This window comes from Melopsittacus undulatus, chromosome 7 (genome assembly GCF_012275295.1).
Source record: "Melopsittacus undulatus isolate bMelUnd1 chromosome 7, bMelUnd1.mat.Z, whole genome shotgun sequence".
Taxonomy (NCBI): Eukaryota; Metazoa; Chordata; class Aves; order Psittaciformes; family Psittaculidae; genus Melopsittacus; species Melopsittacus undulatus.
Window position 1 is genome coordinate 55963632 of NC_047533.1, and position 27826 is coordinate 55991457.

At 41.3% G+C, this 27826-nt stretch overlaps 2 protein-coding genes across 3 annotated transcripts in view; both read left to right on the forward strand.

Moving 5' to 3' along the window:
* Positions 1-18666, forward strand: part of LOC101881697 (transmembrane protease serine 11E-like) — a 41904-nt gene extending 23238 nt beyond the window's left edge. The window contains exons 5-10 of the mRNA XM_013128951.3: positions 1264-1427; positions 11483-11521; positions 14676-14871; positions 15663-15922; positions 16651-16793; positions 18226-18666. Coding sequence (XP_012984405.1) covers positions 1264-1427; positions 11483-11521; positions 14676-14871; positions 15663-15922; positions 16651-16793; positions 18226-18387 — 964 coding nt within the window. The 3' untranslated portion in view covers positions 18388-18666. The remainder of the gene's footprint in view (positions 1-1263; positions 1428-11482; positions 11522-14675; positions 14872-15662; positions 15923-16650; positions 16794-18225) is intronic.
* Positions 18667-25525: 6859 nt separating this feature from the next.
* Positions 25526-27826, forward strand: part of UBA6 (ubiquitin like modifier activating enzyme 6) — a 28562-nt gene continuing 26261 nt past the window's right edge. For both annotated transcript variants that reach the window (XM_031048502.2, XM_005148612.3), the window contains exons 1-2: positions 25526-25603; positions 25852-25989. The gene's annotated coding sequence lies outside the window, so the exon portion shown is untranslated. The remainder of the gene's footprint in view (positions 25604-25851; positions 25990-27826) is intronic.

Genomic DNA, 27826 nt, shown 5'->3' on the forward strand with positions numbered 1-27826 from the left:
GTCACACTGAAGTTGGCACAAAGGGAAAACACAGCCTGTTGGAAAGTTCACGTATAGCTACTCAGTCTCAGTTACAAGATCCTTGAGGCAAAGATCTGCTCAGCTACTGAACACTTGGCATGCATTGGTGTGTTCATGGCCTTTTATTTGCCCTTCACTGGCAATATCAGGAATGTCTTTTTCATTTTTGTGTATGTTGCTCTTGAAGACTGTGGCCTGAGTGTGTGACTTCTGTATAAACTACTTGCATTGTATTTTTAATTTTCTTGTTTCCTTTACATACAACTTATCAAGATAGTGACGTATAACTGGAAGATCTTATCCTTTTCCTGCCATATCTGAATGATGCTTCAGACAGAGCAACCTGCTTTCAGTTTGCCTCCTGTATGAAGTAACTGATTCCACCTGTTGTGTCATTGCTTCTTGGCTCAGATAGAAGAATGCACAGTAGAGAAGGCTCTTGGTGCACACACTTATCTTCCCTGTGTAATGACCAAGGATAAGCTATCTACAAGAACATAGCAAGATTTGCTACACCAGATTAGACGCTTCGTAGTCTGGCATACAGTCTCTTGCAGTATCTGATGCTTTAAGGAAAAATAAATACTACTGCCAGGTGAATGCAGTCTGTTAGAAGATTTTTTTTTTCTTCATTTTCTTTCATCTGATCTTACATTGGAACTGTGTGTCCATCTCTTGGACTGTGATAAGCTGTCCAAGAGATGGAGCTGCTGAGTTCCATTTATTGTTGTATAATGTGAGGTTATTAGTCATATTCTCCCAAGAGGTTGCAGTGGTAGGGTTGGGTTGTGTGGTGTCTCCCCCTTTGCTCAAATACCTTTTTAGTGATGATTGGGAATGTTTCCCCTGTGTATGTACAGGGCCCTGGAAAGGTCTGCATAGATACCATTAACCATCTACTTGTTGTTTCTGAAGTGCTGTTTATCTAGTTTTGAATTGCCATCAAATCAGTTCATTCTCTCCTGCATTTTCTCCCAAGCATATAGTCAGTGACTGCTTTTTAGACTCCATTATAACATTGGTCTGTCCATTTGCTCACAGAAGGTGACCTTCTTCTATCCTAAGACACATTTGATCATTCAGCATTTGCTCGGATTCCTTTTGTCAATTCTTTCTCTCAAAAAATGTACAAAAATGTATCCAACCCTTTATGTTACATTGCCATTCCTAGGAGAGCTAAGATAAAAACTAAGAAATGCTGAAATGGGTTGAGGGTAACCAGACTGTTTCATTGGTTTGTAGCCCGGATGCTGATGGCGTCATGGCAGAGGCTTTGCTCACATTCTCGTTCTCATCCACGGATTCCAGAGAAACACTGCGAGAAAAAGTTGAGAGGATCTTACGGAGGGGCCTGAAAAAATACACAGGGCCTCTGCGGATAAATGTCAGATCTTCTACCATCTCAAGTAAGTATATTGTGTCTCTCTTAAAGGTAGTTCTTGCCCTGTTCTGATTGATGGGACTTGATTTTTCCCTTCTAATGGTGGCTGTTACTGAGTCCGAATGATAGTCTTTTCCTGAATGACAGTGGCAATATATAAACCCCACCTAAGTATTTTACTTATGTCTTAAATATAGATAAACAGGAGCAGCTGCTTTGTGGCCTCACAGTACAGTCTTAGCCTCCCTCCAAATTGCAGTGTAAACCTTATGCTACTGTCAGGGCAAAGAGTAGGGGCCTCACCATGATGCTTCAGTACATAGCAACATAAACATGTTCCCTAGGTCTTTGCTTCTCTGAGGAGCTTGAAAGTGCAAAAACTATCCTTGGATGACAGTGGGTAAACAGACAATACACTGAAAAAATAATATTTGGTGGAAAGATCAAAATCATTGTAAATTCCCTAGGGGAAAGGGAATGAAAGGGAAAATCTTATTACCTGTGTGACTTCTCAGTTGGGGATCCAGACCCTTCTTTGGAAAGCAGACCTGCATCTCCAGGCTATGAAAATCAACAGCACTACCTTTTTGATTTAGTGAAATACGGAGCACTGAAAGGCTAGTTTCCCTCTGCTTCTACACTTCTGATCTGTTAGAGAGTTTTTATGCAAGCTTAAACTCTTGTCTCTGATTTGGTTTCAATTATATATAGTCAATATCTTTTTCTGGGTACCAGACTTTTCAAGAATAATCACTAGTTGAAAGGAAGGGACAGATACTAGCTCAGTTTGTTTTTGCAGACCTTATGCTTAGTCCTAAACACAAGGGTGAGAATGCAGTACATAGGTGGGTACTTAAAAAAGCAGAGATCTTGTAGAAGCCAGAGGGCTGTGTGAAAGAATAAGAAGCTTGGGCCAGATTCCCTGCTGGATGGATGCAGATCTCCTCTCACTCAGGAGCAACCCCTTGTTCTCTCTGTCAGTGCTTGAACTGGGCACACGACATTGCAGTGATGCAGTGGAACTCAGATATAAGCTGCCACACACCCATTGTTTCCTAATGGGTCAACCAGTCTTCCCCATTGGAATGCCTCTGGTTAATCAGGGATATCCCTTTGGGCGAAGAATCACCATTTCTTTACAGTGTTGTTTTATGCCAGTAGTTCCAGTTAAAACAAACAGGTTTGGGGTTTTGGGGGGATTTCTATTTGTTTGGGTTTTTTTTGTTTGATTGTTTCAAAGGCAGTCCGGTCATGATTTAGTGAATTTTGACACTTCAGAAAGGATGAAATTGGAAGGAGTAAAAAAACTCTTGTTAGAAAAGCACTGTGATCTTCTCATTGACCTGCCTGATTTGCTGCTCTTATTTGAGTGGGAAGTGACTCAAAACTCTGTTTTAGTTGACCTTGAACTGCACCAGGGCTGTTGCAGTAATGCACTAGTTGCTAGTTAGAAAAATTAGCTGACATAATTGAATCACAATGTTTTCATTAATATTTGGTCTCGGTAGAAGATGGCATCTCTGTCTTACTTTGATAAACTTGTCTGATAAACTTGGTGCTGCTTTTCTTGGCTCTCCCAGCCTAACCATAAAACACTGACTACACAGGTCTGCTACTCACTACAGGACTAGCATTGTGCAATGGATACATGTGACACGAAGGAACATAAACAATACCTTGACATTTCTAGGAGACAACAATAAAAGATTCCATTTGGATATTTCTTTGCTAATGGGATTTCAGCAGTGCGATGAGGCTTAGGCAAGCTCCTGTTGGTGCTGCTGTTTAAGAAAACCAGGTTGACTCAAGTGAAGGGCATAGAACAGAGCACTCCAGTGCTTTTAGAAGAGATGCAGGTCTCAATTCATAAAGCTCATCTTCTTCCTCACACCTGAGAGAAATGACAATTTTCAACAGATCCTGAAAGTTCAGATAAGGATTTAGGTTTTGCATTTCCCACTTCTCTCTCCCCTTCTGAAATGTCTTGTCCAACATTACTATTTAAACCAAGGAAAGCTAAGAAGGCCTAGATTTTTCCATGCTCTGCAACACATTTCTACATCTTGTTTCATTGTGGTTCTGATATTTCTTTCAACCGGAATCCTTATTTATCTTGAGGCAATCTCAGAACATTTTCATAATGGCCTGTAAAAATAATTAACATTTTCATTATAATCACCTTATCAAAAATTTCTAATTTAGGGGCCATGATATAGCTTAGTTTAGCTAAACATAGCTAACTAGTTGACCAAATCCAGGTCAGGCACTCATTTACATTTATTAGGAGGGTCTGATAAGGAGAACCTCCCTAAGTCTTCCTCCTGGATCTAATCATCTTGTTGTTCAACACTATGTCTCAACTTGCACTTCGCTCAAAAGTATGTGCTTTGACGATCAGCTCCAACAAACTCCTGCAAACTGGGATTTTCAGCTGCAGTTCAGGGCAGCGGTACAAAACTAAGCAGTCTGCCAGATCAGGGGTACAACTTACTTTGCTGCTTCATTCCTGAAGATTGGGAATAAAGAGGGGATAAAATCTAAACTGACAATGTTTTATTAGTTGTTTTGTCTTTGCAAAAAGAGATAAAAGCTTGATCGTACAGATGTGAAGTGAAAAAATAGTAAGTATGCAGAATTTAACCATAATAATAAGTCTCTGATTTGTATTGTCACAAAAAAGTAGATGTTCTTTATATAGGGCTGCAAAATACATTTATACTGGGGTGTCTTCAGATGTGTTATTTCTGAAGCCCCTGTTTTCTGTAGGTAGACTTCATAGTTCCCTGGTCAAGGACAGTGGGATCTCCAGACCTCCACTATAGCTTTGATAGAAAACAGGAGGTGATCTCTGCACTTGTGCACAGACCTCATTGGAAGCCCAAATATTTTCAGTGGAAAATCAAGCAAACCAAGTGCTATCTTCTCTGAACAGCAGTGCAAGGGCCAGCAAAATGAGGTATCAAACATGGGTCACTTGGAAACACCCATGTTAGGGCTTGCTCTTCCACTGGCACTGAAAGAAGGCCTTGCAGTTAGTCCTCTGTATAGTTCAGGCACCAAAGAGACCTCCTACAAGGCTGATTTCTTTTTTACCTGGGGGTTTCCTGGTTAGGAGGAGAGTCACCTCACAGCCCGGATCCCTATTAAGCAAAGCATACACCGGCTTACCAGACTATTTCCCTTTGCCAGCTAGGTTGGAAGTCTCCCAAAATGTTATTGGGAATGTACTTCTGACATCAGAAAGAGACTGCTTCTGAGATTACTGGCACTGTTCAAAGCAAGCAGGAAGTATTCCCACCTGTTGCACAGCCAAGGCTTTGGACTATGAACAATGAGTCATGAATTGGTTTTGATCAACAAGTCAACTGCTACTATTTCATTCATCTGTAATCTGGGGCTTGCTAAAGCTTCTTGCAAAGTACAGAACCCAGGAGACAGATTCTTCTTTATTGAGTATTCCATGGGAGACATGCCAATGAGTGTCTGGCCTGGATGACTGAGGAATGTTTCATTTCAAATAATGTATGTAGCAGTCTGGTTTTTTGTACTTTACCAGCCACAACAGCAGCTTGGGGGAATGAAGCAGGACGTACACCTGTGCTTTGGGAAATACAGTGGAGATCTGACATTTCTCCACTTCTATGCCATTAGTTTTGCACAAGGTGGTACTTTTTATGTTTGCAACAGTCTAGAGAAGCTGATTGAGATGTATTTTTAAATTAATATTTTTCAAGGACATGCTTCTGATGAAGGAATTAAGCAGGAAATCATCCTGGTCTGACTAATATGACCTAGATATGTTGATTTAATTGATTTCCTCCATTAATCAGTTCTTGATTTTCCCTTCCTCTGCCTTGCCTGCAGAGCTTGCAAGTGATTTAGGCTGCCCCTACTGTAGTGACACTTTGATTACAGCTGGGGCATGGGTGTAGGTCAGGAAGAAAGATAATGCTAAAAACTGTATTAGCTTGGATACATGCTACAGACCTGGTTCAGGGTCATGCAGATCCCTCCTTGGGCTGCCGGATGCCCAGATGGAGGAGTTGTAAGTATGCTGTTAGGTGTGGACCTCTGTCCTCATGGACAGCAATAAGATGTAGTTGATGGCAGAGGGAGTTGTGGATACAAGGACAGGTCCAGCAGTGGACATAAGTAGGGAGGGAAGGACTGGGTGACAGGGACAAGGTCTTTATCTTGTCTCTACCAGGTTATTCTCTGTTGTTGAAGGAATGAGAATTGCATCACCTGTATCTAAGCCATGTTTTGCTACTTCTACAAGGGTGCATAACTCTAGGGAGGCAATTCCTGTTGAGAGAGGCAAGAGTATTGGAAGGTTAGTGGGGAGACATTTTAGGCTATTGTCCTGGTTTTGGCTGGGGTAGACTAAATCTTCCTAGTAGTGCAGTGCTATATTTTGGCTGTAGTATGAGAACAATGTTGATAACACACAGATGCTTAGCTCATGCTGAGTAGTGCTTAAAGTCAAGGACTTTCTAGCTTCCCATGATCTGCCAGTGAGCAGGTGCACAAGAAGCCAGGGCACCTGCCCTGAGCAAGCCAAAGGGATATTCTATATCATGCTCACTGCATAAGCTCAGGGAGGAGGGCTTGATAGGAGCCATTGATTGGTGCTCAGGGATGGGATGGACATTGGTCAATGGGTGGTGAGCAATTGTACTGTATATCACTTGTGTTTCTTGGGGCTTATTTCTCTCTCTCTTTTTGTTGTCTCTCTTTTAATTACTATTATTTTATGTTATTTTATTTCAACTACCGAACACTGCCTCAACCCATAGATTTTACTTCCTTTTTTCCAGTTCTCCTCCCCATCCCACCAAGCGTGGAAGAGGGTGAGCAAGTGGCTGCATGGTACTCAGTTACCTGCTGGGGTTAAACTATGTGACAGTCACATGCACTATGTAACTACACAGAAGCATGACTTTACTGCTGAGCCCAAAGCTCATGTTTTGCCATCTTTCAAGAAACTTCTGAATTTCCTTTTGGGTACAATTTTTGCAACATGACTGAATCTGCTGGTCACTACTCTTATTCCCTGTTCATCCCAAAACCTTAGGCCTTCATGGTCTTTAATATAATTTAAATGTATTAGACTAGAGATATTATCCCCACCTCTGACTGCACTGTGGGACAGATGCACTCTGTGACATTCCTCTCAGTTGGGGACCTACTGAAACTTGCCAGTGATCCTTTTTTTATCTGCATACATTGTTGTTAGCCTAGCTAACAGTCAACCAGGTGAGCCCCCTGTTTCTGATGCAGCTGAGGTCTTGTAATTCTCTCTCTTATCAAGGAAGTTGTTATTAAAATGTGACAAAGAACAGTGGGGAAAATGTTTCCTCTGCTCCCTGGTGCATGTCATAAAGCTGTGGTTTAAATAATGCATGTACAAACATTTGGTGTTAGTGTGGAAGCATGCACTTTTTCTTACTTTTTTTTCTTTACAACCCTTTTCTCCCTTCATACACTGTTTTAGATAACCTCTACCTTGCCTTCCCTGTGCAAAAAAAACAACTTACACATGCAAAATGTGGGAACTTGATAATAGTGGATAGAACATGCAGTCTGCCTTTGAAGCTAGCAGTTATGACACATGGAAAATCACAGGTGGAAACCTTCAAAGAAAATCAAGTTTCTTGTGGGAATCAGCATCTGTGAAAAATTATGGAATTGGGTAAAGCTGTATCAGATTTTTAAGATGGATTTCTCATCTTTTATTTTGCAGCCATCTCTAGACCTTTCCACACTGAAAATGCGTAATATCCCCTAATAATGCATTTTCTTGCCTTTCTAGAACTACATCAGTATAATGTCTGGTCCATTTATGTCACTGAGTTCTGCCTGTTATTTTCCTTTTTATATAAACACTGATCTCTGTGACTAAAATGAAATGAGGCAGTGGACACAAGATTAATCCTTCTGATACAGTGACATTGATACTATTTGAGATGTGGCAAAGTGAGCAAAGTGTTTTTCTGTAGAAATCTCTGAATCCCTCCGAAAGAAGTGGTCACATTGCAGTTAACTGGGAAATGCAAATATTTAGATGGTTACCAAATAGATTCATGGGCTTTGGGCACTTAACTCCCTTAGAAATCCTGACCTTAACTTGCTGCTGCATACAAACAGTTCCCAAAATAAAGATGCTTTCTTGCTCTTGCTTACTCCCCTTTTCTTTCTGTTTGCTAAAACACATACGTTGAAGAGTAAAAACAAAAGTTATTTACTGACACGTTATTAATCTTAAATAGTAACTGCAAGTCACTGTTTTCATTAGTTGGAAACGAAGACCAGTAATTTAAGTGTTTTTAAAGTTACTCTGTTTATTAAATATGAAAAATAACTGTATTAACATAATTGTCCAGCTGGAGAAGAGAGCTCTCTTCTGAAAGATGAAATCCCTAAGTCACATTTCAGTAGATTGCTGTGATTTTAATTTAAACATTAGTTTTCTCTTTTAAGTTAGGCAAGCTTCAATTTAATAGCAAGTTCCGTTCTACAGATAGGCAGTGCATGTTCAAGTTGAACTTGTTCTTGTTTACAGTGGAAGCTTGAACACTGTTTTCCTAAATGCAGCACAACAACTGTATTTGCAGCTGTATGTGGCTGGGACAAGATATGACACTTTAATTGTTAATAATTGATGCTTTTTCTTGGTAGTGCATACTAGATGAGCAGGGCAGCGAAATTGTCTCTCGTGCCTTACAAGTGATTGCTTCAAGGCAGGGCTTGCAACATGTTGGCTGGCATTCTGCAAGCAGCTATGCCGTTGACCAGGCCAAAATGCCAAGCTAGTAACAAACGAAGGCAAGCCAGTGAGCTACCTGCTCTTCAGCAGTATTTTATAACCCAAAGCACTCCTGCTTCTCATGGGATCTCCTTCCATGACAAAGTGATGGACCTGGTTGATGAGGGAATACTCATTGTTCATTACTTGAATCCTGTGTTCAGTTCTGGGCCCCTCACTACAAGAGGGACAGTGAGGTGCTGGAGAGGGTCCAGAGAAGGGGAGTGGAGCTGGTGAAGGGTCTGGAGCACACGTGTGATGAGGAACAGCTGAGGAAACTGGGGGTGTTCAATCTGGAGAAGGCTCAGAAAGAGCCTTATCACTTTCTACAACTACCTGAAAGGAGGTTGTAGTGAAGTGGGGGTCTGTCTCCCAAGTAACAAGTGACAGGACAAGAGGAAACAGCACCAAGCTGTGCCAAGACAGGTTTAGACTGGAGATTAGGAACAATTTCTTCACCAAAAGGGTGGTCAGGCATTGGCTGTGCAGGGAAGTGGTGGAGTCTCCACTGGAAGTGTTCAAAAACCGTGTAGATGAAGCCCTCAGTGACATTGTTCAGAGGTGGTCTTGGCAGTCCTGGAGTAACGGTGGGACTTGATGACCTTAAAGGTCTTTTCCAACGTAGCTGATTCTATGATTCTATGGGATGTATTGTGGGCTCTGCTCACTCAAAATAGCGTCAGTTAGTTTATGTTTCCAAGCACATATGTGTGCTCTGGGTTTGGGATCTTGGTTTTGAGTCCTGGGTATTATGCCCTTAATTTCACTTGCCCTGATTTGCATGGTGGGTTTCTGGGCCTGTTACCAAACTGTCTTGATTTCACCTCTTAACAACTCCCTTTACTTTGTGGTTCTCTACGTTGCTGTGGTGTTTTCTTTGCTACTTGTGTTTCAGCCCCCAGTGTGGGATACATGGTCAGGGCAGGTCTTTAAAATAAAGTGGTGCCCCTATTATGATGAATGCAGAATTGAATTTATTGACAGGTGTCATTGTCCTTTTTCCTTCAGCAGTGGGTAGGTGGGAGAGTACACTGGCTGCATAGTCATGATATATTATAAAATAGACTAAAAATTCAAAGCTGTGCAGCCATGCTCTGTAAGACTTGCAGTATCCAATTCCAAGTCAGTGCAGCTGGAAGCAATGGGTAAAATATTGCCTACGTGAGGTTTGTACTTTTTCCTAGGTGCCTCATAAAAAGGCAAATAGAGATATAGACAGGTGCCTTGCAGAAGAGCTGCGTGACTCACAGCAAACCCAGTGCAGTGAGAACATGCCAACTGAATTGCTTCTGGCACTGCACTTGAACAAGCTGGTTGCTGCTTTTGTTTTCTCGATGAGCTTTGCAACATAACGTAAGTGCTAATAATTGACTGCAGGCTTTATAATTAGGCATTATGAGGTAAATGTCTCTCCACCCAGAGAGAAGCTAAAAACCATTATTATCGATATTGCACTTGAAGGCAAAAGGTGCTCTTTCATTCCTGGTATCTTACCAGTTTCCAGCTATAAAATATTAGAGTGACTCAAATTAGGAGCTAGTTCTGAAGCTCATATGAATTTCTAGGAAAACACTGGATGCTCATCTTAGTTGAAATAAGCATGGCCAGTTTTTTCACAGCACTTCTTGCCATTATAAGCATACAGGTGAAGAGGATGAATCCTTAGCACAGCTCAGCACCCATTTTTTTCCGCTCACTATGTAACTTACCAAACAGTAATGTTTATGCCACCTCTGAATCCCTCTGCTGGCCTAGCTTTTGCCATCTTATATTAGGTCATTTTGAGGTAAAGGATCTTGGCAACAACCAACCATATTACCCATGGAAATTCCAGCATACTTTTGCATTTCAAGAATATTGGTTGTATCTGTACTTGAAGGTTTTCCTTCTTCTTTTATAGGAATTGAGGAAGTGCAAGTGAGCATTTTTACTGGAAGGGAACCTTGCAAGTTATTGCCTGCCCACCAGAAAAACTTATTTATCTTTGTTATGTGAAAAGTTCCTGTTTATAGTGAATAAGACTTACTATATAAATGTCCAATTATAACTCATCTCCTATTCTTACAAAATAAAGCAGCAGGTGCATGCATGTATGTCATTCCTAGCCCTGCCTTTGCTCTGTAACATTCCCTGCAGTCAAGCTGTACATGCACCAGAGTTCTGTTTGTTTCCTTCTTCTATCCTAATCTACTTATGTCACATTAAGGAATGAATGAGTACACCTCTAGTAATGGTGGACTGCAAACATGCAGCTCACCCTGCATACCAGGAAGAGCATCAAGCCCACAAGAAAAACACAAGTGTTATGAGCACAACAGGTGACAAGCATGAGCCAGAGCCCTTTGCATGCAAAAGAGATCCTCCTGGCTTGGTGTGGTTTTGGATCAAAACTAGAATAGTATTCTGTGCAGCTGCAAGGATAACAGGGAAATGAAGTGAATGGATAAGGACAGGAATCTGCCAAGAAAGGTCATCCATTAGGCATAAGGCAAAATGTGAAGATGTGAATGCTGTTCAAGAATCACTGTGTAATTTAGAAAATGTGGTTTTATTTTTTACTTGTTTTGACTGCTGGCGACTAAAATGGGACTTATAGTAAAAGAGCATTCTGGAAGAAGGAGACGTTTGAGCCAATACTTGTTACTGCCAGCATGATCATACTGTATGGTCCATAAACATACAACATGCATATTAAAAGAGAGAATGTATTGCTAGAACCTGCTGTGCCATGCTATTAACTATCTATTTTAGTATTAACAGTGCACCAGGCTCACTGTTACTCAATAAGATAGGAGAAAGGAGAGTGAGCTATTGTAAACTGGCATTGCCGCAGTAAAATCAGTGCCTTCTGATCTGAAAGAGGGCACAAAGAGAGTACCTGATTCCTTATGGCCAACTGATTTTCTACACAAAAGGAACTTCAAAACTTTCCACTGTAAAAACGCCCAGCAAAATTGTAGATCTTGAGTAAAACAGGACTCATTTTGTCTATACTACCCTCCAGAAACATCAGGGCCCAGCAGGAGAGGGGAGACCCTGTGCCTGCTCCTCAGAGGATGCTGGCTGGCTGGAGAACAGCGAACAGCACTGCAGAGAGGAGTGCAACAGCCAGTGCAAGAATGTTGACCACTTGACTGCTGGTTTCTCTAGCAGCCTCCCTTAGCTGTACATCCTGTGCTGCCCTGCACTCACATAGCTGGTGGGGGGATGACCATGCAGGTGGAAAACCTTGTTTGTGCTGTCCCGGCCTTACCCTGACTGTTTGTTTGTTTCAGATATGGAGACAAAAAGAGCAGAAGCCCTCTTCAATGACAGTAAGTGAGGGCTTTTTAAGCCTGGGAAATCTCTGATTGTTTTAATTAGCATTAATAGTCTCTGAGGACTTTTCTTATCCTTCTGTCTAATGAATGTGACCTTGTACTTCACGCAGATAAGCCGTGTGTTTAGGAATCCTGCTCAGTCACGAGGAGGCCTTTTTCTTTTAGTGTCTTGTGGAATGCTTAGGATAACTGGCTTGAAAACTGGTGATGGGGTAAAAAGTCTGCACCCACTGCTGAGTTCCCTGGTCATTTTTCTGGTAGTGAGATGTTCCTTCTGCTATGAATATCAGCAAGTCTGTGAGAAAAGAGCAAGTGCTGAGGGCTCTATAGAAATCCCCAGTGTTGGGCAGAGAGGGGGCATGCAGGTCCTGATGATGACTATGGCACGCTTCTGTCTCCAGCAGTGCTGATGTGGAAGGCAAAGGGCACATCTTAAATGTAAACTCGGTCATCTAGGAAGAACTAACTTAGCCAGTGAGGGCTGAGCACTGTAATGTTCAGGACATTTATTTATTTACTAGCCTGATCCTGTTGCTGTTGGAACCAGTGAAAGTTTTTACACTGTGTCTGATTAACTGTGTATTTGGACATGCAGACACCAAGCCATGTTTCTGCATGAAAGCTAAGGCATTGCAGATGACTCCTAGGTGTATGTAATAAAACTGAGTAAGCAAGGAGAACTTGCAAGAAATAAAGGAATTTAATTGCTTGGGCTAGACAACTGCTTAATGTCATGCACAACAGATAGCTGAAGGGTGCACTATAATATGCTAAAGACAGGAGAGTCCTTACAACAGATTTGAGTGCATTTTATATTTAAGCAGATTGCAGTGAGAAGCAATCTCTATTATAAGCTGATTAAAACACATGCTTAAATAGAACACTTCATCAAGTCTAATCCTGCCTACACAGGCTTGTCTTCTGTCTGCCTTATGTAAAATATTAGAACTGCATCTTGGAGCAGCGACTGAAGAATCTGTTTCACATATGCTTGTCTTGGATGCTGTACCATAACAGTTTGTGTCTGCCTTACTACCTATTATTTTCCTATACGTAAATTAATTGATGAGATTTACACCTGCACATGTACCAGCATGTTGTTCAATTGATACTTTAAGGATTGCAGCAGGCCTCTAATGTAACCTGCAAGTGAGAAGTGCCCCAAAAGCAGTAAGACTGGGCACAGGCAGGAGATTTTGGAATAATGTCCTTCTCTGTGCTCTCAGTAATTGGGAATATGTAATTTTCTTAAGTGTGCATTGGAAGGAAGAAAAGACCACAAGGAAATGTAAAGAAGTTACATTAGAAAGTGATTATAATTAAAATGTTTTGGATTTTGAAATGGTTACTAGCACAGAATTGTTCCTTATGGACATAAAAGGCATTATGACTGGTCTCAATGCTGTAGGGGTTAGATTGAGGTAGCTTGGTTTAGAGATGCTTTTAGGCTTTCAGAGAAGGAATCATAGAATCATAGAATAGTTAGGGTTGGAAAGGACCTTAAGATCATCTAGTTCCAACCCCCCTGCCATGAAGTTCGCTTGTTTGAAGATTTAGTTGTTACAAAAAAGCCATCTTTGCTTACAAGTTGGGTTTCTTTTGACTCTGAGAGGTTTGGTTATTTCCTTAGCAGCAGGCTGTCAAGTAATGGAAGATTAAATAACATCACTTGATGGTGGTTTTAGGTGATGGTGTTCTGGGATACTGAGGAAACTGTGAGTTTTTCCCTGAGTTTTGAACATTGACTGCTCAGATGGTTATCAGGATTATGTAGTTTTAGGACCAGTAATTAAGGATTACCAATGGCTTTCTGCAGGGAAACATGCTAGTTAAGACAGTCTTGCGAGTTATGATATATTCTTCAGTTTTCCTTTTACATGTAAGTTTTGCACAGGTAGATTCAAATTTCATCAGTTTCCTTCATTGTGGTTTTATGTCTCAGAACAGGGCAGACTCTACACTGAGCACATGAACTTCTCCATATTACATGACTTTTTTTTTCCTTTTTTCTGCAAAATTTATGAACAACTTTCAATCTGCTGTGTTATTGCTGCTTCTTTTGACTATGAAGTACTGTTAACATAACCTTGTGCAGATCCTAGCAGGAAGGGGCAGAGATTACACTGTGTGTGGCTCCAGTGTTTCACTTCTGAGGACTTCAAGGGCCCTGGGGCTGACAGCTCTTCAGAGATGTACTACTGATTTCTGCTTTGTCCCACTCTGTGTCACTGTCTGCAGGAAACAGGCAGTGCAATGGTTTGGATTGTGTTGTCACTATGCAAATAATTCTTAGCCCTGTCTCTTTTTTAATGAATTAGTCCTCTCTGACAACTTTGTTAATGTCTAGCTGAAATTGGGCCTGGATGAAAACTAGTGGGTCTTGGTCCAGGTAAGAGGGATTTGATGCTGCTTTCATGGGAGAAGACAGATGAAGCAGCTCTATCCATTGAGGATTTTTCTCAGAGCTATGGGGGAGCTTCAGCTGCTTCTGAATATCCTGAGTTTAGTGGCTGAAACCATGCTTATTTTAATTTCTGTCTGGGTTTGGAGGATAATGCTTTTTGACATGGATGCACACTGTGCTGGAAGTATCCATGCCTTTGTCTTCTCTGGCTTGGATTAATGTGATGCTCTTTGCCTGAAGTGCCTTTCCAGGTCTGCTTGCAGACTGCCATTTGTGCAGTGCACAGATGCTTGTTTCCAGGTGACATCTTGCTGACGTAATCTGCATGCATGTGTGGCAAAAACCCATGGCTTGGATCATTTCTATCTTAGATTTTGCCTTGTTCATGTTTTATCCTAATGACAAATTACCTGGGACATTAATGACAAATTCCCTGTGTTTGGGAATTGTCCTGGGTGCATGGTGATGGTTTTGATTTCTGATTTGGGCTGCTCATGTAGTTAAGCCTGAATGGTTGACCATCATGGCTCTCTACAAGTCAGATGTTCATTCAGGCTTCTAACAGAATGGGTTGTGCATGAGGATCTCTGATTTGGGGGACTGGTGAAAGGTATGTTTTCTTGTTGATGTTAATAGTGTTAGAGAACTTAAGTGATGTGTTACTCTACCTTTTTTTTTCACAGCCATTGGCAGGCATATTACTCAACAGAAGGATAGCTGATACACTCTTTCTCCTTTTGACAGTCTGCGGGTTACGGCAGAATAGGTCAGTCAAGTCAATGGCAAAATCATCATCATTGCGAGTAGTCGGTGGACTGTCTTCTGCAGAAACTGGGGACTGGCCGTGGCAAGCTAGCTTGCAGTACAATAATATCCATCGCTGTGGGGCAACACTCATCAGCAATACCTGGCTTGTATCTGCAGCTCACTGCTTCAGAGAGTAAGTTCCCATCTTGGAGAGAATGTGCAGCAGAATGTGCCCCGTTCTACGCTTATCAAGTTATGTGGCTTTCCAGATTTGCACCACTTCCCTAGCTCTTTTCCAGGGAAATATTTTTTTGCCTTAGAGGAGAAAAGTCAGGGTTAAGCAGACCCATCACTTGACTATTTCAGTGAGAAATTAAAGATTCGGCAGAACTGGCAATTGTGAGTGGAAATCAGTAGTCATTTGGCATATTGAGCAAAAAAGTCAGAGATGGTAATGTGACTGAAATGGCAGAGTATTTATTTCCTGTTGCACTGAATGTGGCACTCCTTCATGTTGAAGTTAGGTTGCTGCCACTGCAGGCTGCTACCACAAGTTATAATCTCACATTCCTACCGTTCTATTCAGCCATGTACTCCCAACTCCTTTTTGTTTCAAGCATGGCAATTGTGAAGCTGCAGGGCATGTAAAATGGAACAGATTATTAACATTCAAAAGATGTAATGGAGATGAAGAGTTTTCTGGCAGAGGAGCTTTTTGATTTGATTACACCCTGCAGCCACACAATGGCTGGATCAGGGACAAGGAGCAGGGGAGGACTATGAGACCATGGCTGAGAACGGAATGCAGATTGCCCTCTTCTAGCAGCAGCACAACATCATGTGAGACACTGATATAAAGTGACAAAGCCTTAAGAATCTACTAGGGACACGGCTTAAAGGAGCTTTACAGTAAAGGTGCTAACTAAGTTTAAAGTCCTGAACACCTTTATTTACAGCTCAATAACAGCACTCTTACTTTTTCAGCATGGGTCACCCTCAGGAGTGGACTGCTACTTTTGGAGCTCTTTTGAAGCCACCAAGCATGAAACGCTCAATCAAGACTATTATAATTCATGAAATGTACCAGTACCCAGAACATGATTATGACATTGCACTTGTGCAGCTCTCGAAAGGAGTTGAGTTTACAAGTAGTGTACACCGTGTCTGTCTACCTGAGCCATCTCAGACTATTCTGTACAATACTTACGCTGTCATCACAGGCTGGGGAGCACTTACCAATGAGGGTGAGTCTGCCAGGCAACCTGTATGTTGCATAAACAGTAGTTCTCCTGTGCTACTGAATTGATACCTTTTTTGCAGATATATGTTGTATGGCAACAAACATAATGCTTTAAGCAATATGCTTTTTTAGTTGTAAGCAGCAGATTCTTGTTATAAAATTACACTGGACAAAGAGTTACAATCCACTCAAGCAGAAAACCGCTCTCTTTTTCCAGCCTTTCCATTTCATATTGTAAATCCTTAAGACATGTAGTCTAGCAATGCATGTGTTTATATAGCACCTAAGAAAAATATTCTCCCAGCCCTAGCCAGAAGTTACATTTACCTGGGCTTTCAGGTAAATGAGCAGAGTGAGCTGCAGTGACTGACCCAAGTTCAGACACTTACCAGGCCATGCTAAGATTTAGCAGTGGAACCAAAGATATCTTTGTTTTGTATCATCTGCTTAAATTGCTAGGTAATTTGTGTTCCATGGTATTATGTGGAATATGTATAAGGCACTATGTGCCATGTAATTGTTACTTCTGTCTTAATGGTACAGTTTTTAAGACTACGAGTATGCACATTTTCCTTAAGGGCCTAACCTAGACAGACCAACAAGCAAAACCTCTACATTATACCAAGTCAAGCTGATTCTCCATAAGAGAACATTAAATGCTCTTCCTGTCTCTATCTCAACTACTGCAAGGTAACTCTGTTAAACAAATATCCAAACTGTATTATCCCTTAGGTCCAGCTCCAAATGCTCTTCAGGAAGCAACAGTGAAACTTATTGACTCAAAGACTTGCAACAGAAAAGAAGTGTACGATGGGGACATAACACCTAGGATGCTGTGTGCTGGATACTTGGAAGGAGGGGTAGATGCTTGTCAGGTAACTGTAGCTGAAAATTAGAAAGGAAAACTATTTTAATACCAGTTCTGGTGTCTGGTTGACCAAATCTTATCCGACAGTCTATTTGTCCTTTATGTAGGCTCCACTCAAACAGGAATTAAGTTGTAAAATGAAACAGCATTTATTGAGCATGATTTAGCACATAAAACCTACACAAAGAGAGCTAAATTATAATAATATTCAGCATTTAAACCTTTCATAGCATGAAATTAAATCTTATTCTGTAACCCAAAGCTGCTACAAGCCCATTTGCATCCATTGTGTGTGAAAATGAACAATATGGTTGCAAAGTGATATGGCAAGAAATTGACAGAGATGCTAGATGCTGAAATACTAAATATGAGCTAAAAATTACATGTCGCAGGTAATCAAGACAAACACCTATGCAGCCAGGAAGGAAGAAGCTTAAGAATGTAGCAGTTAAGTAGCCAGCAAAAATATACTATCGCTCATTGAAATTAAATTCTGGACTGGATCATCCCTATACAGATGTGTTATATGATCTTTGGTAACCGACTTGGATCAGAGGAATGAAAACTGTCTGAAACAAAGATAACTGTAAGGAAGCTAAATGTAAATAGAATGGTAGGGATATGCATGTGGTGCAGGTTTGCAAATGCTGCAAGGAAATGTTTATGTTTGAACGAAAGTATTTCCATAATGGAAACTTTTAAAAACTGTTTCTATTTATGTTATTTACAAAGAATGTACTCCAAGTGCTGGTTCAAAACACTTTCCAGAATCACAGTCCTACAGATCTGTGGCCAAAGTAAAACCCCCTGCAGAATAAGTTTGGGAGGCTCAGTTCCTCTGTTCCTGGCTGGCACAGCATTCAGGAGACCTGCACAGAAGGGTGCATTTTGCTGAAAGATGGGGAATTCGGTCTGTTGGGTGAGGATTGCCTTTCAGCCTGTAAGGTTTCCAGTTTAAATATTATTACCACGTCATGCTATTAACAGTATCTGAATTGACTCTTTGAAAGTGGCTGTTATCTGAAGGAGATATTATCTAATTAGAAGACCAAGTTCTTGATGAAATCTGTTTTGAAATGTTATTATTGCAAGTGACTATTTGTTGTAAGATTAGTGGTTACTGGGGGGAGGGGGGAGTTCCTCTTAGATTGTTGTATGTATTTGTGCTTCCCTTCTTTGTGTGAGGAGGAAGACAAGGCAGGTGGGAAGCAGTGTTTCACAAAACAGAAGAGAAGCTTTTTTCCTTTTACTATAAAACTACGGAGGTTCCATGCCAAACAGGAAAAAGCCACTGACTTCCGACTCAAGTTTCAAGAACAGCCTGCAGCTCTTGAAATACTGCTTGCTTTCTTCTCGGGCACACCCTTCTGTCCATGGAGGGAATTGTATTTTTTCTTCTGATCAATTAAATCTCTTTTTTTCCCCTCCTCTTTCTCTAGGGGGACTCTGGGGGACCACTGGTTACTCCAGACTCTAGACTGATGTGGTACCTCGTGGGAATAGTGAGCTGGGGAGACGAATGTGCCAAACCAAATAAACCTGGAGTTTACACACGAGTGACTTATTTCCGTGAGTGGATTACCTTGAAAACTGGCATCTAATTCCAAAATCAAAAATGGATTTAACTACATGGACTACATGTAACTCATATTTGTCTGTAATTCTGAAAGGTTATTTTTTTTGGTATATATATATTCCTATGTAGTTTTGGTTAAAGCAAACTTCACTCACAGCAAGCGCTGTCTTTGCTGTCAGAGATCCTAACCCCTTGTGAATTTATACTGAACATATCAGATAGTTTGCCTCATCTTTGAGCCTTGAAACATTCTCACTTATCAGAAATTACAACCTGATGTCATTAAACTAACATTTAAAAGCTACTAGTTTTACCTGTGTTATAAATACAAGCATTTTTCAGGAAAAAGGAATTTTTAATTCAGCCATGGCCGAGGTCTGAAGCTGACTCTTCTTCCTCCAGTGAAGCAGATTCTGGCACAGCTGTGTTTCTAGCAAAAGTGAATTCCTGATTATTAATATTGTTAGAGATTATCATCTGCACAAACTGCAGCCAAGACCCTGCATGTTCACCCTGCTCAATGTTCTTGATCACTAATGGTGGATCCGTTAGGATTGAGGGTAGGTCCTAGCTAAGGAAAAGGAGGATTTCTGTGCCTGGAGTAAGTTGGAAGTGATAAGAGTAAAACTTGGTGTTCTTTTGAAGCACATTTTTAATGGGAATTTTTTTTCTGGATTCTGTGAGGTTCAAAGTGCTTGAAAGTGCTGTTGTGGAAGTGCTTTGTCACAATACTGTACTGCTACCTCTATACCATACCTTCCTTACAGATCTACTCTGTTCAACTCACAATATGCTTAAGATACAGAAAGACAAGCTTCACCCAGATTTCTTTGTAATGAGTATGTCCTCACGAATAACCTCCCTGGAAGAAAACCCAGCATTTAAATTTGTGCTAAAGGAAAAATAAATATTCACCACCAGTGAAGTGGGAACAACCTTTTCATTCAAGAAATAGCATGCTTTTCCAGGGCATGCCAGCCAGTGGAAACCATCTCACTGCAATGAAAGCAGTTAGTGACACTGTCGTGCTTCACTGATGGAGTCATTTCTCCATGAATTAATATATCATGTCGTATGAGGCTGAAGAGTAATTTCATATTAAATAACAGTCCCAATAAGAACTTCAGAGTAAACATTATCCTTATATACCAATTAAGCACTTTTCCTACCTCTGTTCACGACAACTCATGGATTGCTGGTGGAGGGGGGTCCAGTGGCATGACTATTACTGCCCCCTAAAGCTCAGGCCTTCAATATGAGGATCCAAAATGTCACTCCAATGCTATCTCCTACAGTCTTTGAATGCCAATTGGAATGTTTAGGCTGTGAACGCAGGACTCACAGGAGTCTGTAGGAGACATGAAAGAAGCTGCAAGCCCCACAGCTGAACCTGCTACAGCTGAAAATTTCTCTGAAGCATCCTGCCTCCCCTTCTGCTCAGGACTGGGTCTGTCCTCAGCCTTCCTACTGTGCAAGTTCAACAACCAGCACCCCTGGGAATGAGATGCTCAGCATTTCTTGAAAACTCACACCCTGAATTACAAGTCTACGTATGGATGGAAAAGACACTGATAAAGCCTCAGCGGTGGAAGAGGGTGTTGTCTTGTTATTAGGCTCCTTCCTGTCTGTGTATCTTTTGAATTTCAGTAAAAGACAAGATGCCTTATCTCAGAAAAAAAATTATTGAAGGGTTTGATTTTGAAATAGTAGCATCTTTATTCTCATTTTCAGTGTCCATTGCAAAATGAAAAGGATCTTGGGACAGTCAGGAGCATGCAGCAAATCTGTTCCCTTAATTTATTAGTGAAGTTTGTAATTTATGCACTTTTGAGTTGCTGCTATTTTTCAATTAAGAATTTACTCTGGGCCAAATTCAGTTAAAAATAGAACCTCATGGAGTTTCGGATTAGGTCACTTGGAAACACTTTTCTTCTAGTGTCTAGGTCCTCTTTTTTACAAAAGCATCCTTTGGAAAAAAAAATACATCTAGTTTTTTTGTGCCTCTTATTGCTTTGAAGGTGAAAATCATGACGAAGTGTTCTTCCTTACAATTAGCTGATTAATTGCAACTGAAAGTTTCACTTTCATAGACACTTAAGGCTTTGTTTTGCACCTAAACTATCTTTTTGCCTAGCAAATGGAGGGGCAACAGCAAGGATGTGAGGCCCAGATTAGATACAACCCCTATAAACTGGTTCCTACCTCACACTGCAAGTGAAATGTATATATAGAATACCTTTAAAATGAGAAAGGCAGCCTTTATTTCATGTTTTCTCATGAGAGGCCAAACAGCCGAGAGGTGTTTAAGAGAATGTCTACCTTACTCAGGGAGTCCTGAGCCAGGCAGATGCACTTTTCATAGATTTTTTAGCACGCTGTCTGGCCTGGGTTTGTCTTACATTCCATGTCAGTGTTTTATTTATGAAGACTGTGTTTGTTTTCTGCCCTAGAATAAAACAAAGAGAATATCATGTGGTTAAAGAAAACATTTATAAAAACCTTTTATTATTGTTGATGTTAAGATTTAGCAAGGATTTAAATTATATAAAGGTATAATGTTTCATAGCATTAAATGTATTTAAAAACAATTCCTCCCTTTTTGTCCTTTTTTGCTTAATAATAACAGAGCTAAAAATCATATATGATGCAAAATGGACTAATCTTCCTTATTTTTGATATAAGACTATTCTAAATCTGCAGCTCTCTCTGCTCATTTCCCATCCTAGGAACTGTTTGTCTGTAGCAGTGGTTGGAGATTTCGAGATGTTTCAGCAAAGAAAAGGTGGTCCTTCTGCTTTTGTAAAATGTAACTTCAGTTAAGCTAGTGCTATCCAAATTTGAGAATGGATCTGAAGCTTCATTCAAGAACCCACCACCTTACTTCAAGCCTTGAAAAACTTATCCTTGTAACGGGGCATTCCTGGAAATTGGCTGTAGGGAGGTCTATGCAGCTGACGTACCAATTCTCCTGAGATTTCCCAAGCAGATTTAAAGCATCAAGAAATGTATTCCAAACTTCTGGTTATTCAAATTGGTTGTTTGAAGACTACCCATGCTAATTTTCAGCCTGGAGCACAAGTAGGAAAGAAATAAGAGACTAATTGTGAGGAGGTCTGGTTGAGTGGCATCAATCCATCACCAGGATTCCTTATGTAAGTAAAGCTTGTGGAAACTCCAGTCCCATATCTGCTGTTCCTGTTAACAAATTAGAAGTGCTAAGAGCCACAAGCTCTTATAACCAATTGCTAAAAGCAGTGAATATTTATCTGGCACTTTGCAGCCTGCATTACAGATGCACACACATGGAAAAGCTGGCTCTTGCTTTTGGAAATTCATTCATGCACGTCAGCACAGAATCTGCTTAGGTAATTGATGCCCTTGTTTATCTGGATCAGGATTTTAGCAACATTGTTAACATGGTTTCTAGGAAGGTGTCACTTGCTAGAGCAGCCTTATGTGACAAGATCCTTTGGTCCTCCCCATTGGGAAGCTGGAGTCCTTTTAGACATGACAGCAAAGCACTCCTACATAAAGTTGTGCCAAAAAGAGGTAATGAAGCCTTGCAGGCAGCACTTCACTCCTTTGAGACTGTAGCCTATGGCACGATGTTGGGAAACCCATTGAATGATACTGATGTGGATTTATAGTCAACTCTGCACTGGCCTGTGTGCTAAATGGAATTGTGTTTACCTTAGTACTTACAAATAACACATTTTTAGGGAGAAAACTACATACATTTTTGTCTACTAATTTGCTTATTAACTAAATGTGGATCATGGACACAGATGCCCTGCAGATCTCCACTTTGGTGTCCCCATTAAGAATGTGAAATTATGTCTGGAAATCAGGAAATTGAAAGACTTACTTTAAAAAAAAAAAACCAGCCAAACAAATTGCAAGTGGCTGGGATTTTCCCCTTAAGTGGAAATGAGATTTACCGCTATATCAGCATTATATATATATCTCATATATATATGTGTGTGTATATATATGTGTGTGTATATGTATATATACATATATATGTATATGTGTTTTAGTATATTTATCATATATACATTGGATTGTATATATGGTACAGTATACATTGGAAATACTGGACCTAAAGATGCATTCAATACCTGTATGCAGAACAAATCTACAGCAGTAGAAGATACAGAGATTTTGGGCACAAATAGGCTTGAGTCCGGAGGTAGTGGTGTTCTGACCACAACTAGGTACCGCTCATTGCTTCAGCAAGTCAATAAACTGACAGCATTGCTTCAGATGTTTTGCCTGTCTAATGTGGTACAAATATGGAGTTGGGATTTCCCGTAAAATTTATTTATTTAACCAAATTTGCTAAGATTTTACAGTTATATGTATTTTTCAAAGAGAAGACTAAGGAGAAAAGAAAAGTTAAATGGCTTTACTATTTCAGATTTTGCAGTCTTGGAAAATAAGAGAAAAACCTGTATATATTTTTGATTTGGTGCCATCGATTTAGAGGGCTCCTGAGTACACCTGCTAATTGGTGCATTTGGGAACCACTTGCTTTGGCTTCTGGGGTAAACAGAATCTGTCAGTTTTTATTTGGCAATTTATCTTAAAATGCCCATGTTCACAATTTCACTTGATGGTCTTTGCTTAATTACCACTGAACTGTTAGGTGAGAATTAACTAGATGTTGTTTCTCCATGTAGGCAGAAGGCTTGTCAGCATTCATTGTTACTATGCAAAACCTGTTTCAGGCGAGACGACTGCATATCAAAGTGAATGGTGTCTTAAAAAATGCAGTGATCAGGACAGAAAGATGGTAGGTAGCAGACTTTTCGTTTTTTGGGTTTTTTTATTTTTTTTTCTTATTTTTCACAACATATTTTATTGAGAAGCTCTTAAGAACTCTTAGTTTAACCTGAAAAATAATAATAAAAAAGGTTAATTTTTAAGGCAAGATACCACAAAATTAAATGTAAAAAATAGCTGACAGAACTTAATTAGCAAAGTAGCAAAATGAAGCTGACAAACTATTTCACTTCCCCCCTATCCTTTATAGCTGGGACTCTTGTTAATTTTGTTCCTTGGACACATAAATTGCGTTTTGAAATTATTTTGCTGAAATAATGGAAGCGATTTTATTGATTATATGAAAAAGCTACAGAGCAAATATTCCTTAAATATTCCTTTACTGGTTGGGGCTGCGTTTGCCATCCTGGAGAGCCGAACTGCTTTCTCCGTTTATCCATCTTTCGTCCACTATTTCAGGCTTCTACTGGCCTCTAGTGGTTCTTTGAAATTTGCCCACATCTTGTTATTCCCCTGTGACACAAAAAGAGCTGGGTAAAGTCAAGTTCTTTCACCCTAATCCTGCCAAAGCAAAGTCCATGTTTGAAAGAGCACAGCGTTGTCCAGCTGCTCTTAAGTAGTTCCGTACTAATTCAGTACAAGAGTTTCGTGTGTTCTTGGACCAAGGTGTAAACCTTGAGGAAGACGTGGAGGGTTGCTAAGATTGTTTGTTAGAGATGAATGCTAAAATAATGCATTGCATTCTCACAAAGAAAAGAGCACAAAACGTGTGCTCTCTTGCCCCTACAAGTTTCCCAAACCCCAACCAAGACAGAAAAGGCTTGCCTTTTTTCCCCCCCTCTTCTGTGTACTGTAGGATGCAGGTAGTTGTTTAAGTTACAAATGTTTTCAAATATAATGTGGCTGTTACATGTACAACTGCGTGCACTGCCATTTTTCAGTTGTTGCTTGTGCAGCAGTATGAATCCCTGCCATTCTAGCTATAAGAGGGGCTAACGGTATTGATATGCGGGTGGGCTCCACAACTCGTTAAAGTTGTAAAGTAGGTATGCTTTTATTCAGCTCTGAGGCCCATGGGGGTTGCTCCTCCAAAGCATGCGCACCTTTCCTTTGCCATTCAGTTTGCTTATATTACATATAATGATTACCTAAACATGAGATTGCTTCATGTCTAATACATATGCAAAACCTATTCCCGTCTAGTATTATAATTAGTTTTCTGGCATTCATCCCATTGATGTGCTTGCTCAGTGCCTCCTGGTGGTGGTCGTTAGGGGGTCGTGAGGATGAAGGCCTGTAGTTCCTCTTCATCACCACCAGTAACCTCTTGCATTCACGCAGACTCAGGAGGGTTTCGGCTCCTATCCAAACCTCAGGTTCGGAACAAGTCAGTTTTATGTATCTTAAAGCAGAAACTTGTCAAGTTTGCAAATTTCGTTACTCTGGTTATCTTTTGTTCCTTTTCTTTCTATGGATACTATTTAAATAAGAATGTCTTAAATGTTAAGTTATGAATCTTATCCCCTACAATTCTGCCTAGCAGCTGTAACTCCTACAGTTCTGCTTCACCCTTCTAGCAACTTTGCCTCCTATGGTTCTGCTTCACCAAGCACAGTGACTGCTTAAGCAAGCAGGCACAATGTTAACCCTTTATTCCCCAGTGTCCAGGTTCTCACCTATCCTAATGACCGGGAATGGTGAAAGGGAAAGCAGGGTTGAAGAAAGGCAGATGGGGTAAGGTGGGCAGTGCTGGGATCTGGATGAGAGCTTGAGGAATGGGAGAGATTATTTATGGAAGGTGATGCTGTGCTGGTGGTGAGGCAGAGTGGTGGTTGCTGCAGCGTGCTTCCTCCTGATTAAATGACACAAAAATATAGGCAAAATGTTTCCACAACATATACCATGCTGGCAAGGGCCACACATTGGTTTTGACACCTTTTCCCCGGATCTGTGCACCTCTACAGCCTCGGATACTCTGCAGCATTTCATAATTTCGCTCCCTAGACCCTTTTAATGACATTTTGCCTATTGTTGAGGTAGGCACTATCTTGCTGGCACTGGCCTGCAAGATGCAGACCCTAAGGAGCAGGGCTCAGCAGTGCTCTCGATCGCCTGAAATGGTAACGCTTCAACCTAACGGTGGCTTGCTTGTTTGCTTTAAACAACGGGCTGTGTTACTTCTTGGGCAGAAAATGGTTTTAGATTAAGGGCACACCGCCTCCCCCCGGGTACCACAGCAGCGCATGATGGCTGCCGCCATGTCAGACCGGGCTCGGGCCGCCTGCCGTGAGGCAGGAGGAGGCGGGCCGCGCCGGCCGGCCCTAGCCCGGCCCCTCATGTCGGCGCAGGCGGGGAAGCGCCGCGGCACCGGCGCTGCCGTTTCCTACCCCCTTCCTGCCTCTTCCCCCGTGGTGCCGGCAGCGCTCAGGCCTCGATCGCAACGCCAGGCCGCCGGGGTGGTGAGGGCGGGCGGCGGCGGGGCTGGAGGGGGGGGGGCGCAGCCTGCCGGGTGTCGGTGCGCAGCGTCTCGGGGACGCCCCTAGGGCGCCGGGGTTGGGGGCTGCTGCCGGTCGGGCAATGCGGTGCTTTTGGGGGCCGGCCGGCTGTGTGTCGGTTTCCGCTGTAGAGCGAGGTGCTTTTCGCCCATTAGCCCAGCTGGGCAGATAACAGTGGGTCTGAGCGTCCTCTCTCTTTCTCTCTCCGCCAGAGAGAGAACAGGGAACTGCATCGGCTGGGATCCGCCTCTGGAAACGCTGGATAGGTGGGATGAATCCAGGCCTCCCTGCCATCCCAGCCTGCTGAACAGCAACTAATTAATACTGCTTCAGCCTGCGCTGACTTGGAGGTAAGAAACATTGAAAGCAGCCCACCACTACAGCTCCTGTCCCTTTGCTGCTCTTCACAGCATCTCAGACCTTGGTAACATGCAGCCTCGCAGTTTGTCCCTGGGTTGTGTCCCACAAGCAGCTGACGCTTTAAAAATGAAGGGTGTTAGTTACACAGTTAAATAGGAGCCTGGCAGTAAAACTGATAGCGTTGTCCTTTAGAAAGGAAACAGGTAAATGTGTAAATGTCAGCCACCTGGTTAGAACTAAAACATAATAAAATCACTTTGCTCTCCTTCTCTCCCCATATTACCTGCCTGTGAGGCAGACTCAGTAGGTTAAACTAAAATGAGAAATAAAATTTGACGTAGGAATATAGTAACAAAACTTTGTCTTAGAACTACTTGATAATAGTACCACTAAGTCCTCTTTTGGAAGGACACGTTTTGCCATAGCTGATGGGTATACCTGCAGCGGCCCAGTGCTGTAACAGCATACAGGATGACAACTGAAAATTGGTAAATATATTGGAAGAACCACTGTCACACAGGTCTGTGTGATAGAGGTGGAGAAGTTTCTCTTGTGGGTTGACTGGACATCCTTGTTGGTTACAAAAGGCTGTTTGGGATGCACACTGATTGAGATGGCTGTCACTAGCCACAGCAGAGCAGGCTGGGTGTTTTTATCCAGGTGGATGACCTTCCTCACCTTAGTACTACAATCTGTTTATGCTGGGCAGACCCAGAGTACTTCTGCTGTTCGTGGAAAAAGATTATGGAGCGGAGCAGTTTGGGAATGGTGGCTCTCAGCTGTTAGGAGATGGTGTTGGCTTGATTTGAGGGGAACTTAAAAGTCTTGTATCCCAGTCAGTGGCTGAAATGAAAGCTTTTACCTAAGCAGGGCCAGAAGCCCATGACTCTCAGATATGTATTGCTTTGTCTTGAGATTTTGGTCCTCAGATGATCTGGTTTCATTGCCATTGCTTTTTTTAAGCCCCTATTGTGTAAGGGCACAGGGACTGTACTGAAGGTAACTGGTGGTATAGATTGTGATGGAGGTGCCTCAATTTGACTGTCTTGTGTGCTAGCTTATGGGTAGGAATTAGTATCCACACTGTAAAAGAGATTAACTGGTGCTAATTGTGGCCTGCTTTCAATGTGACTCTGTCCCTTGCTGCGTTACTTGAGTGCTTTCTAGTTAAGCCTAAGAAATCAAAAGGACAGATTTCAGGTTAGAATGTTGTAGTCTGTGAGTTGTGGTAGGCTGCAGGTGCCACACTTCAGAAACCTTAAAATGTTTGCCAAAACCAGATGAACAGTAAATTTGAATTAATCTTTGGGCAGTTAACCTAATCTTAGTGATTACTTATCACTAGGGTCACTTAACAATGGGAAAGTCTTTGGTAATAACTGAAGGCCTTAATAGCAGAAATTATGTTTTTTCTTAAAGTCCTGTTGAACTGTTTAACTTGAAATCTTAGTTAAATGTTACATTAATTCAGATCTTTGGGTATCCAGTTCTTCAGTTAGCTTAAACAGTAACTTGTTGCTTAAGAATTTTCAGCAAACACAGAAATAATGCAGCATAAAAACCCGTTCCTAGTCATTCAAGGATCTCCTATCTTCTCTTCAAAACAAAGCACCAATCAGGTAGATGGAAGTTAAACAGCTTGGAGCTGTTAATATAACTTGTAGTAAATATAACTGTGGCAAATACAAGAACTAAGTCTTGCATCTCTTCAGTGGGGAAATCAAATATGTATTTTGAAATCACTTATGGAAGGTTTGAGGGTTCTTGTCTTCTGGCTCCTGTGCATTTTAATTACCTAGATGTTGTGGTGTTCTATAGGCTTCTCTG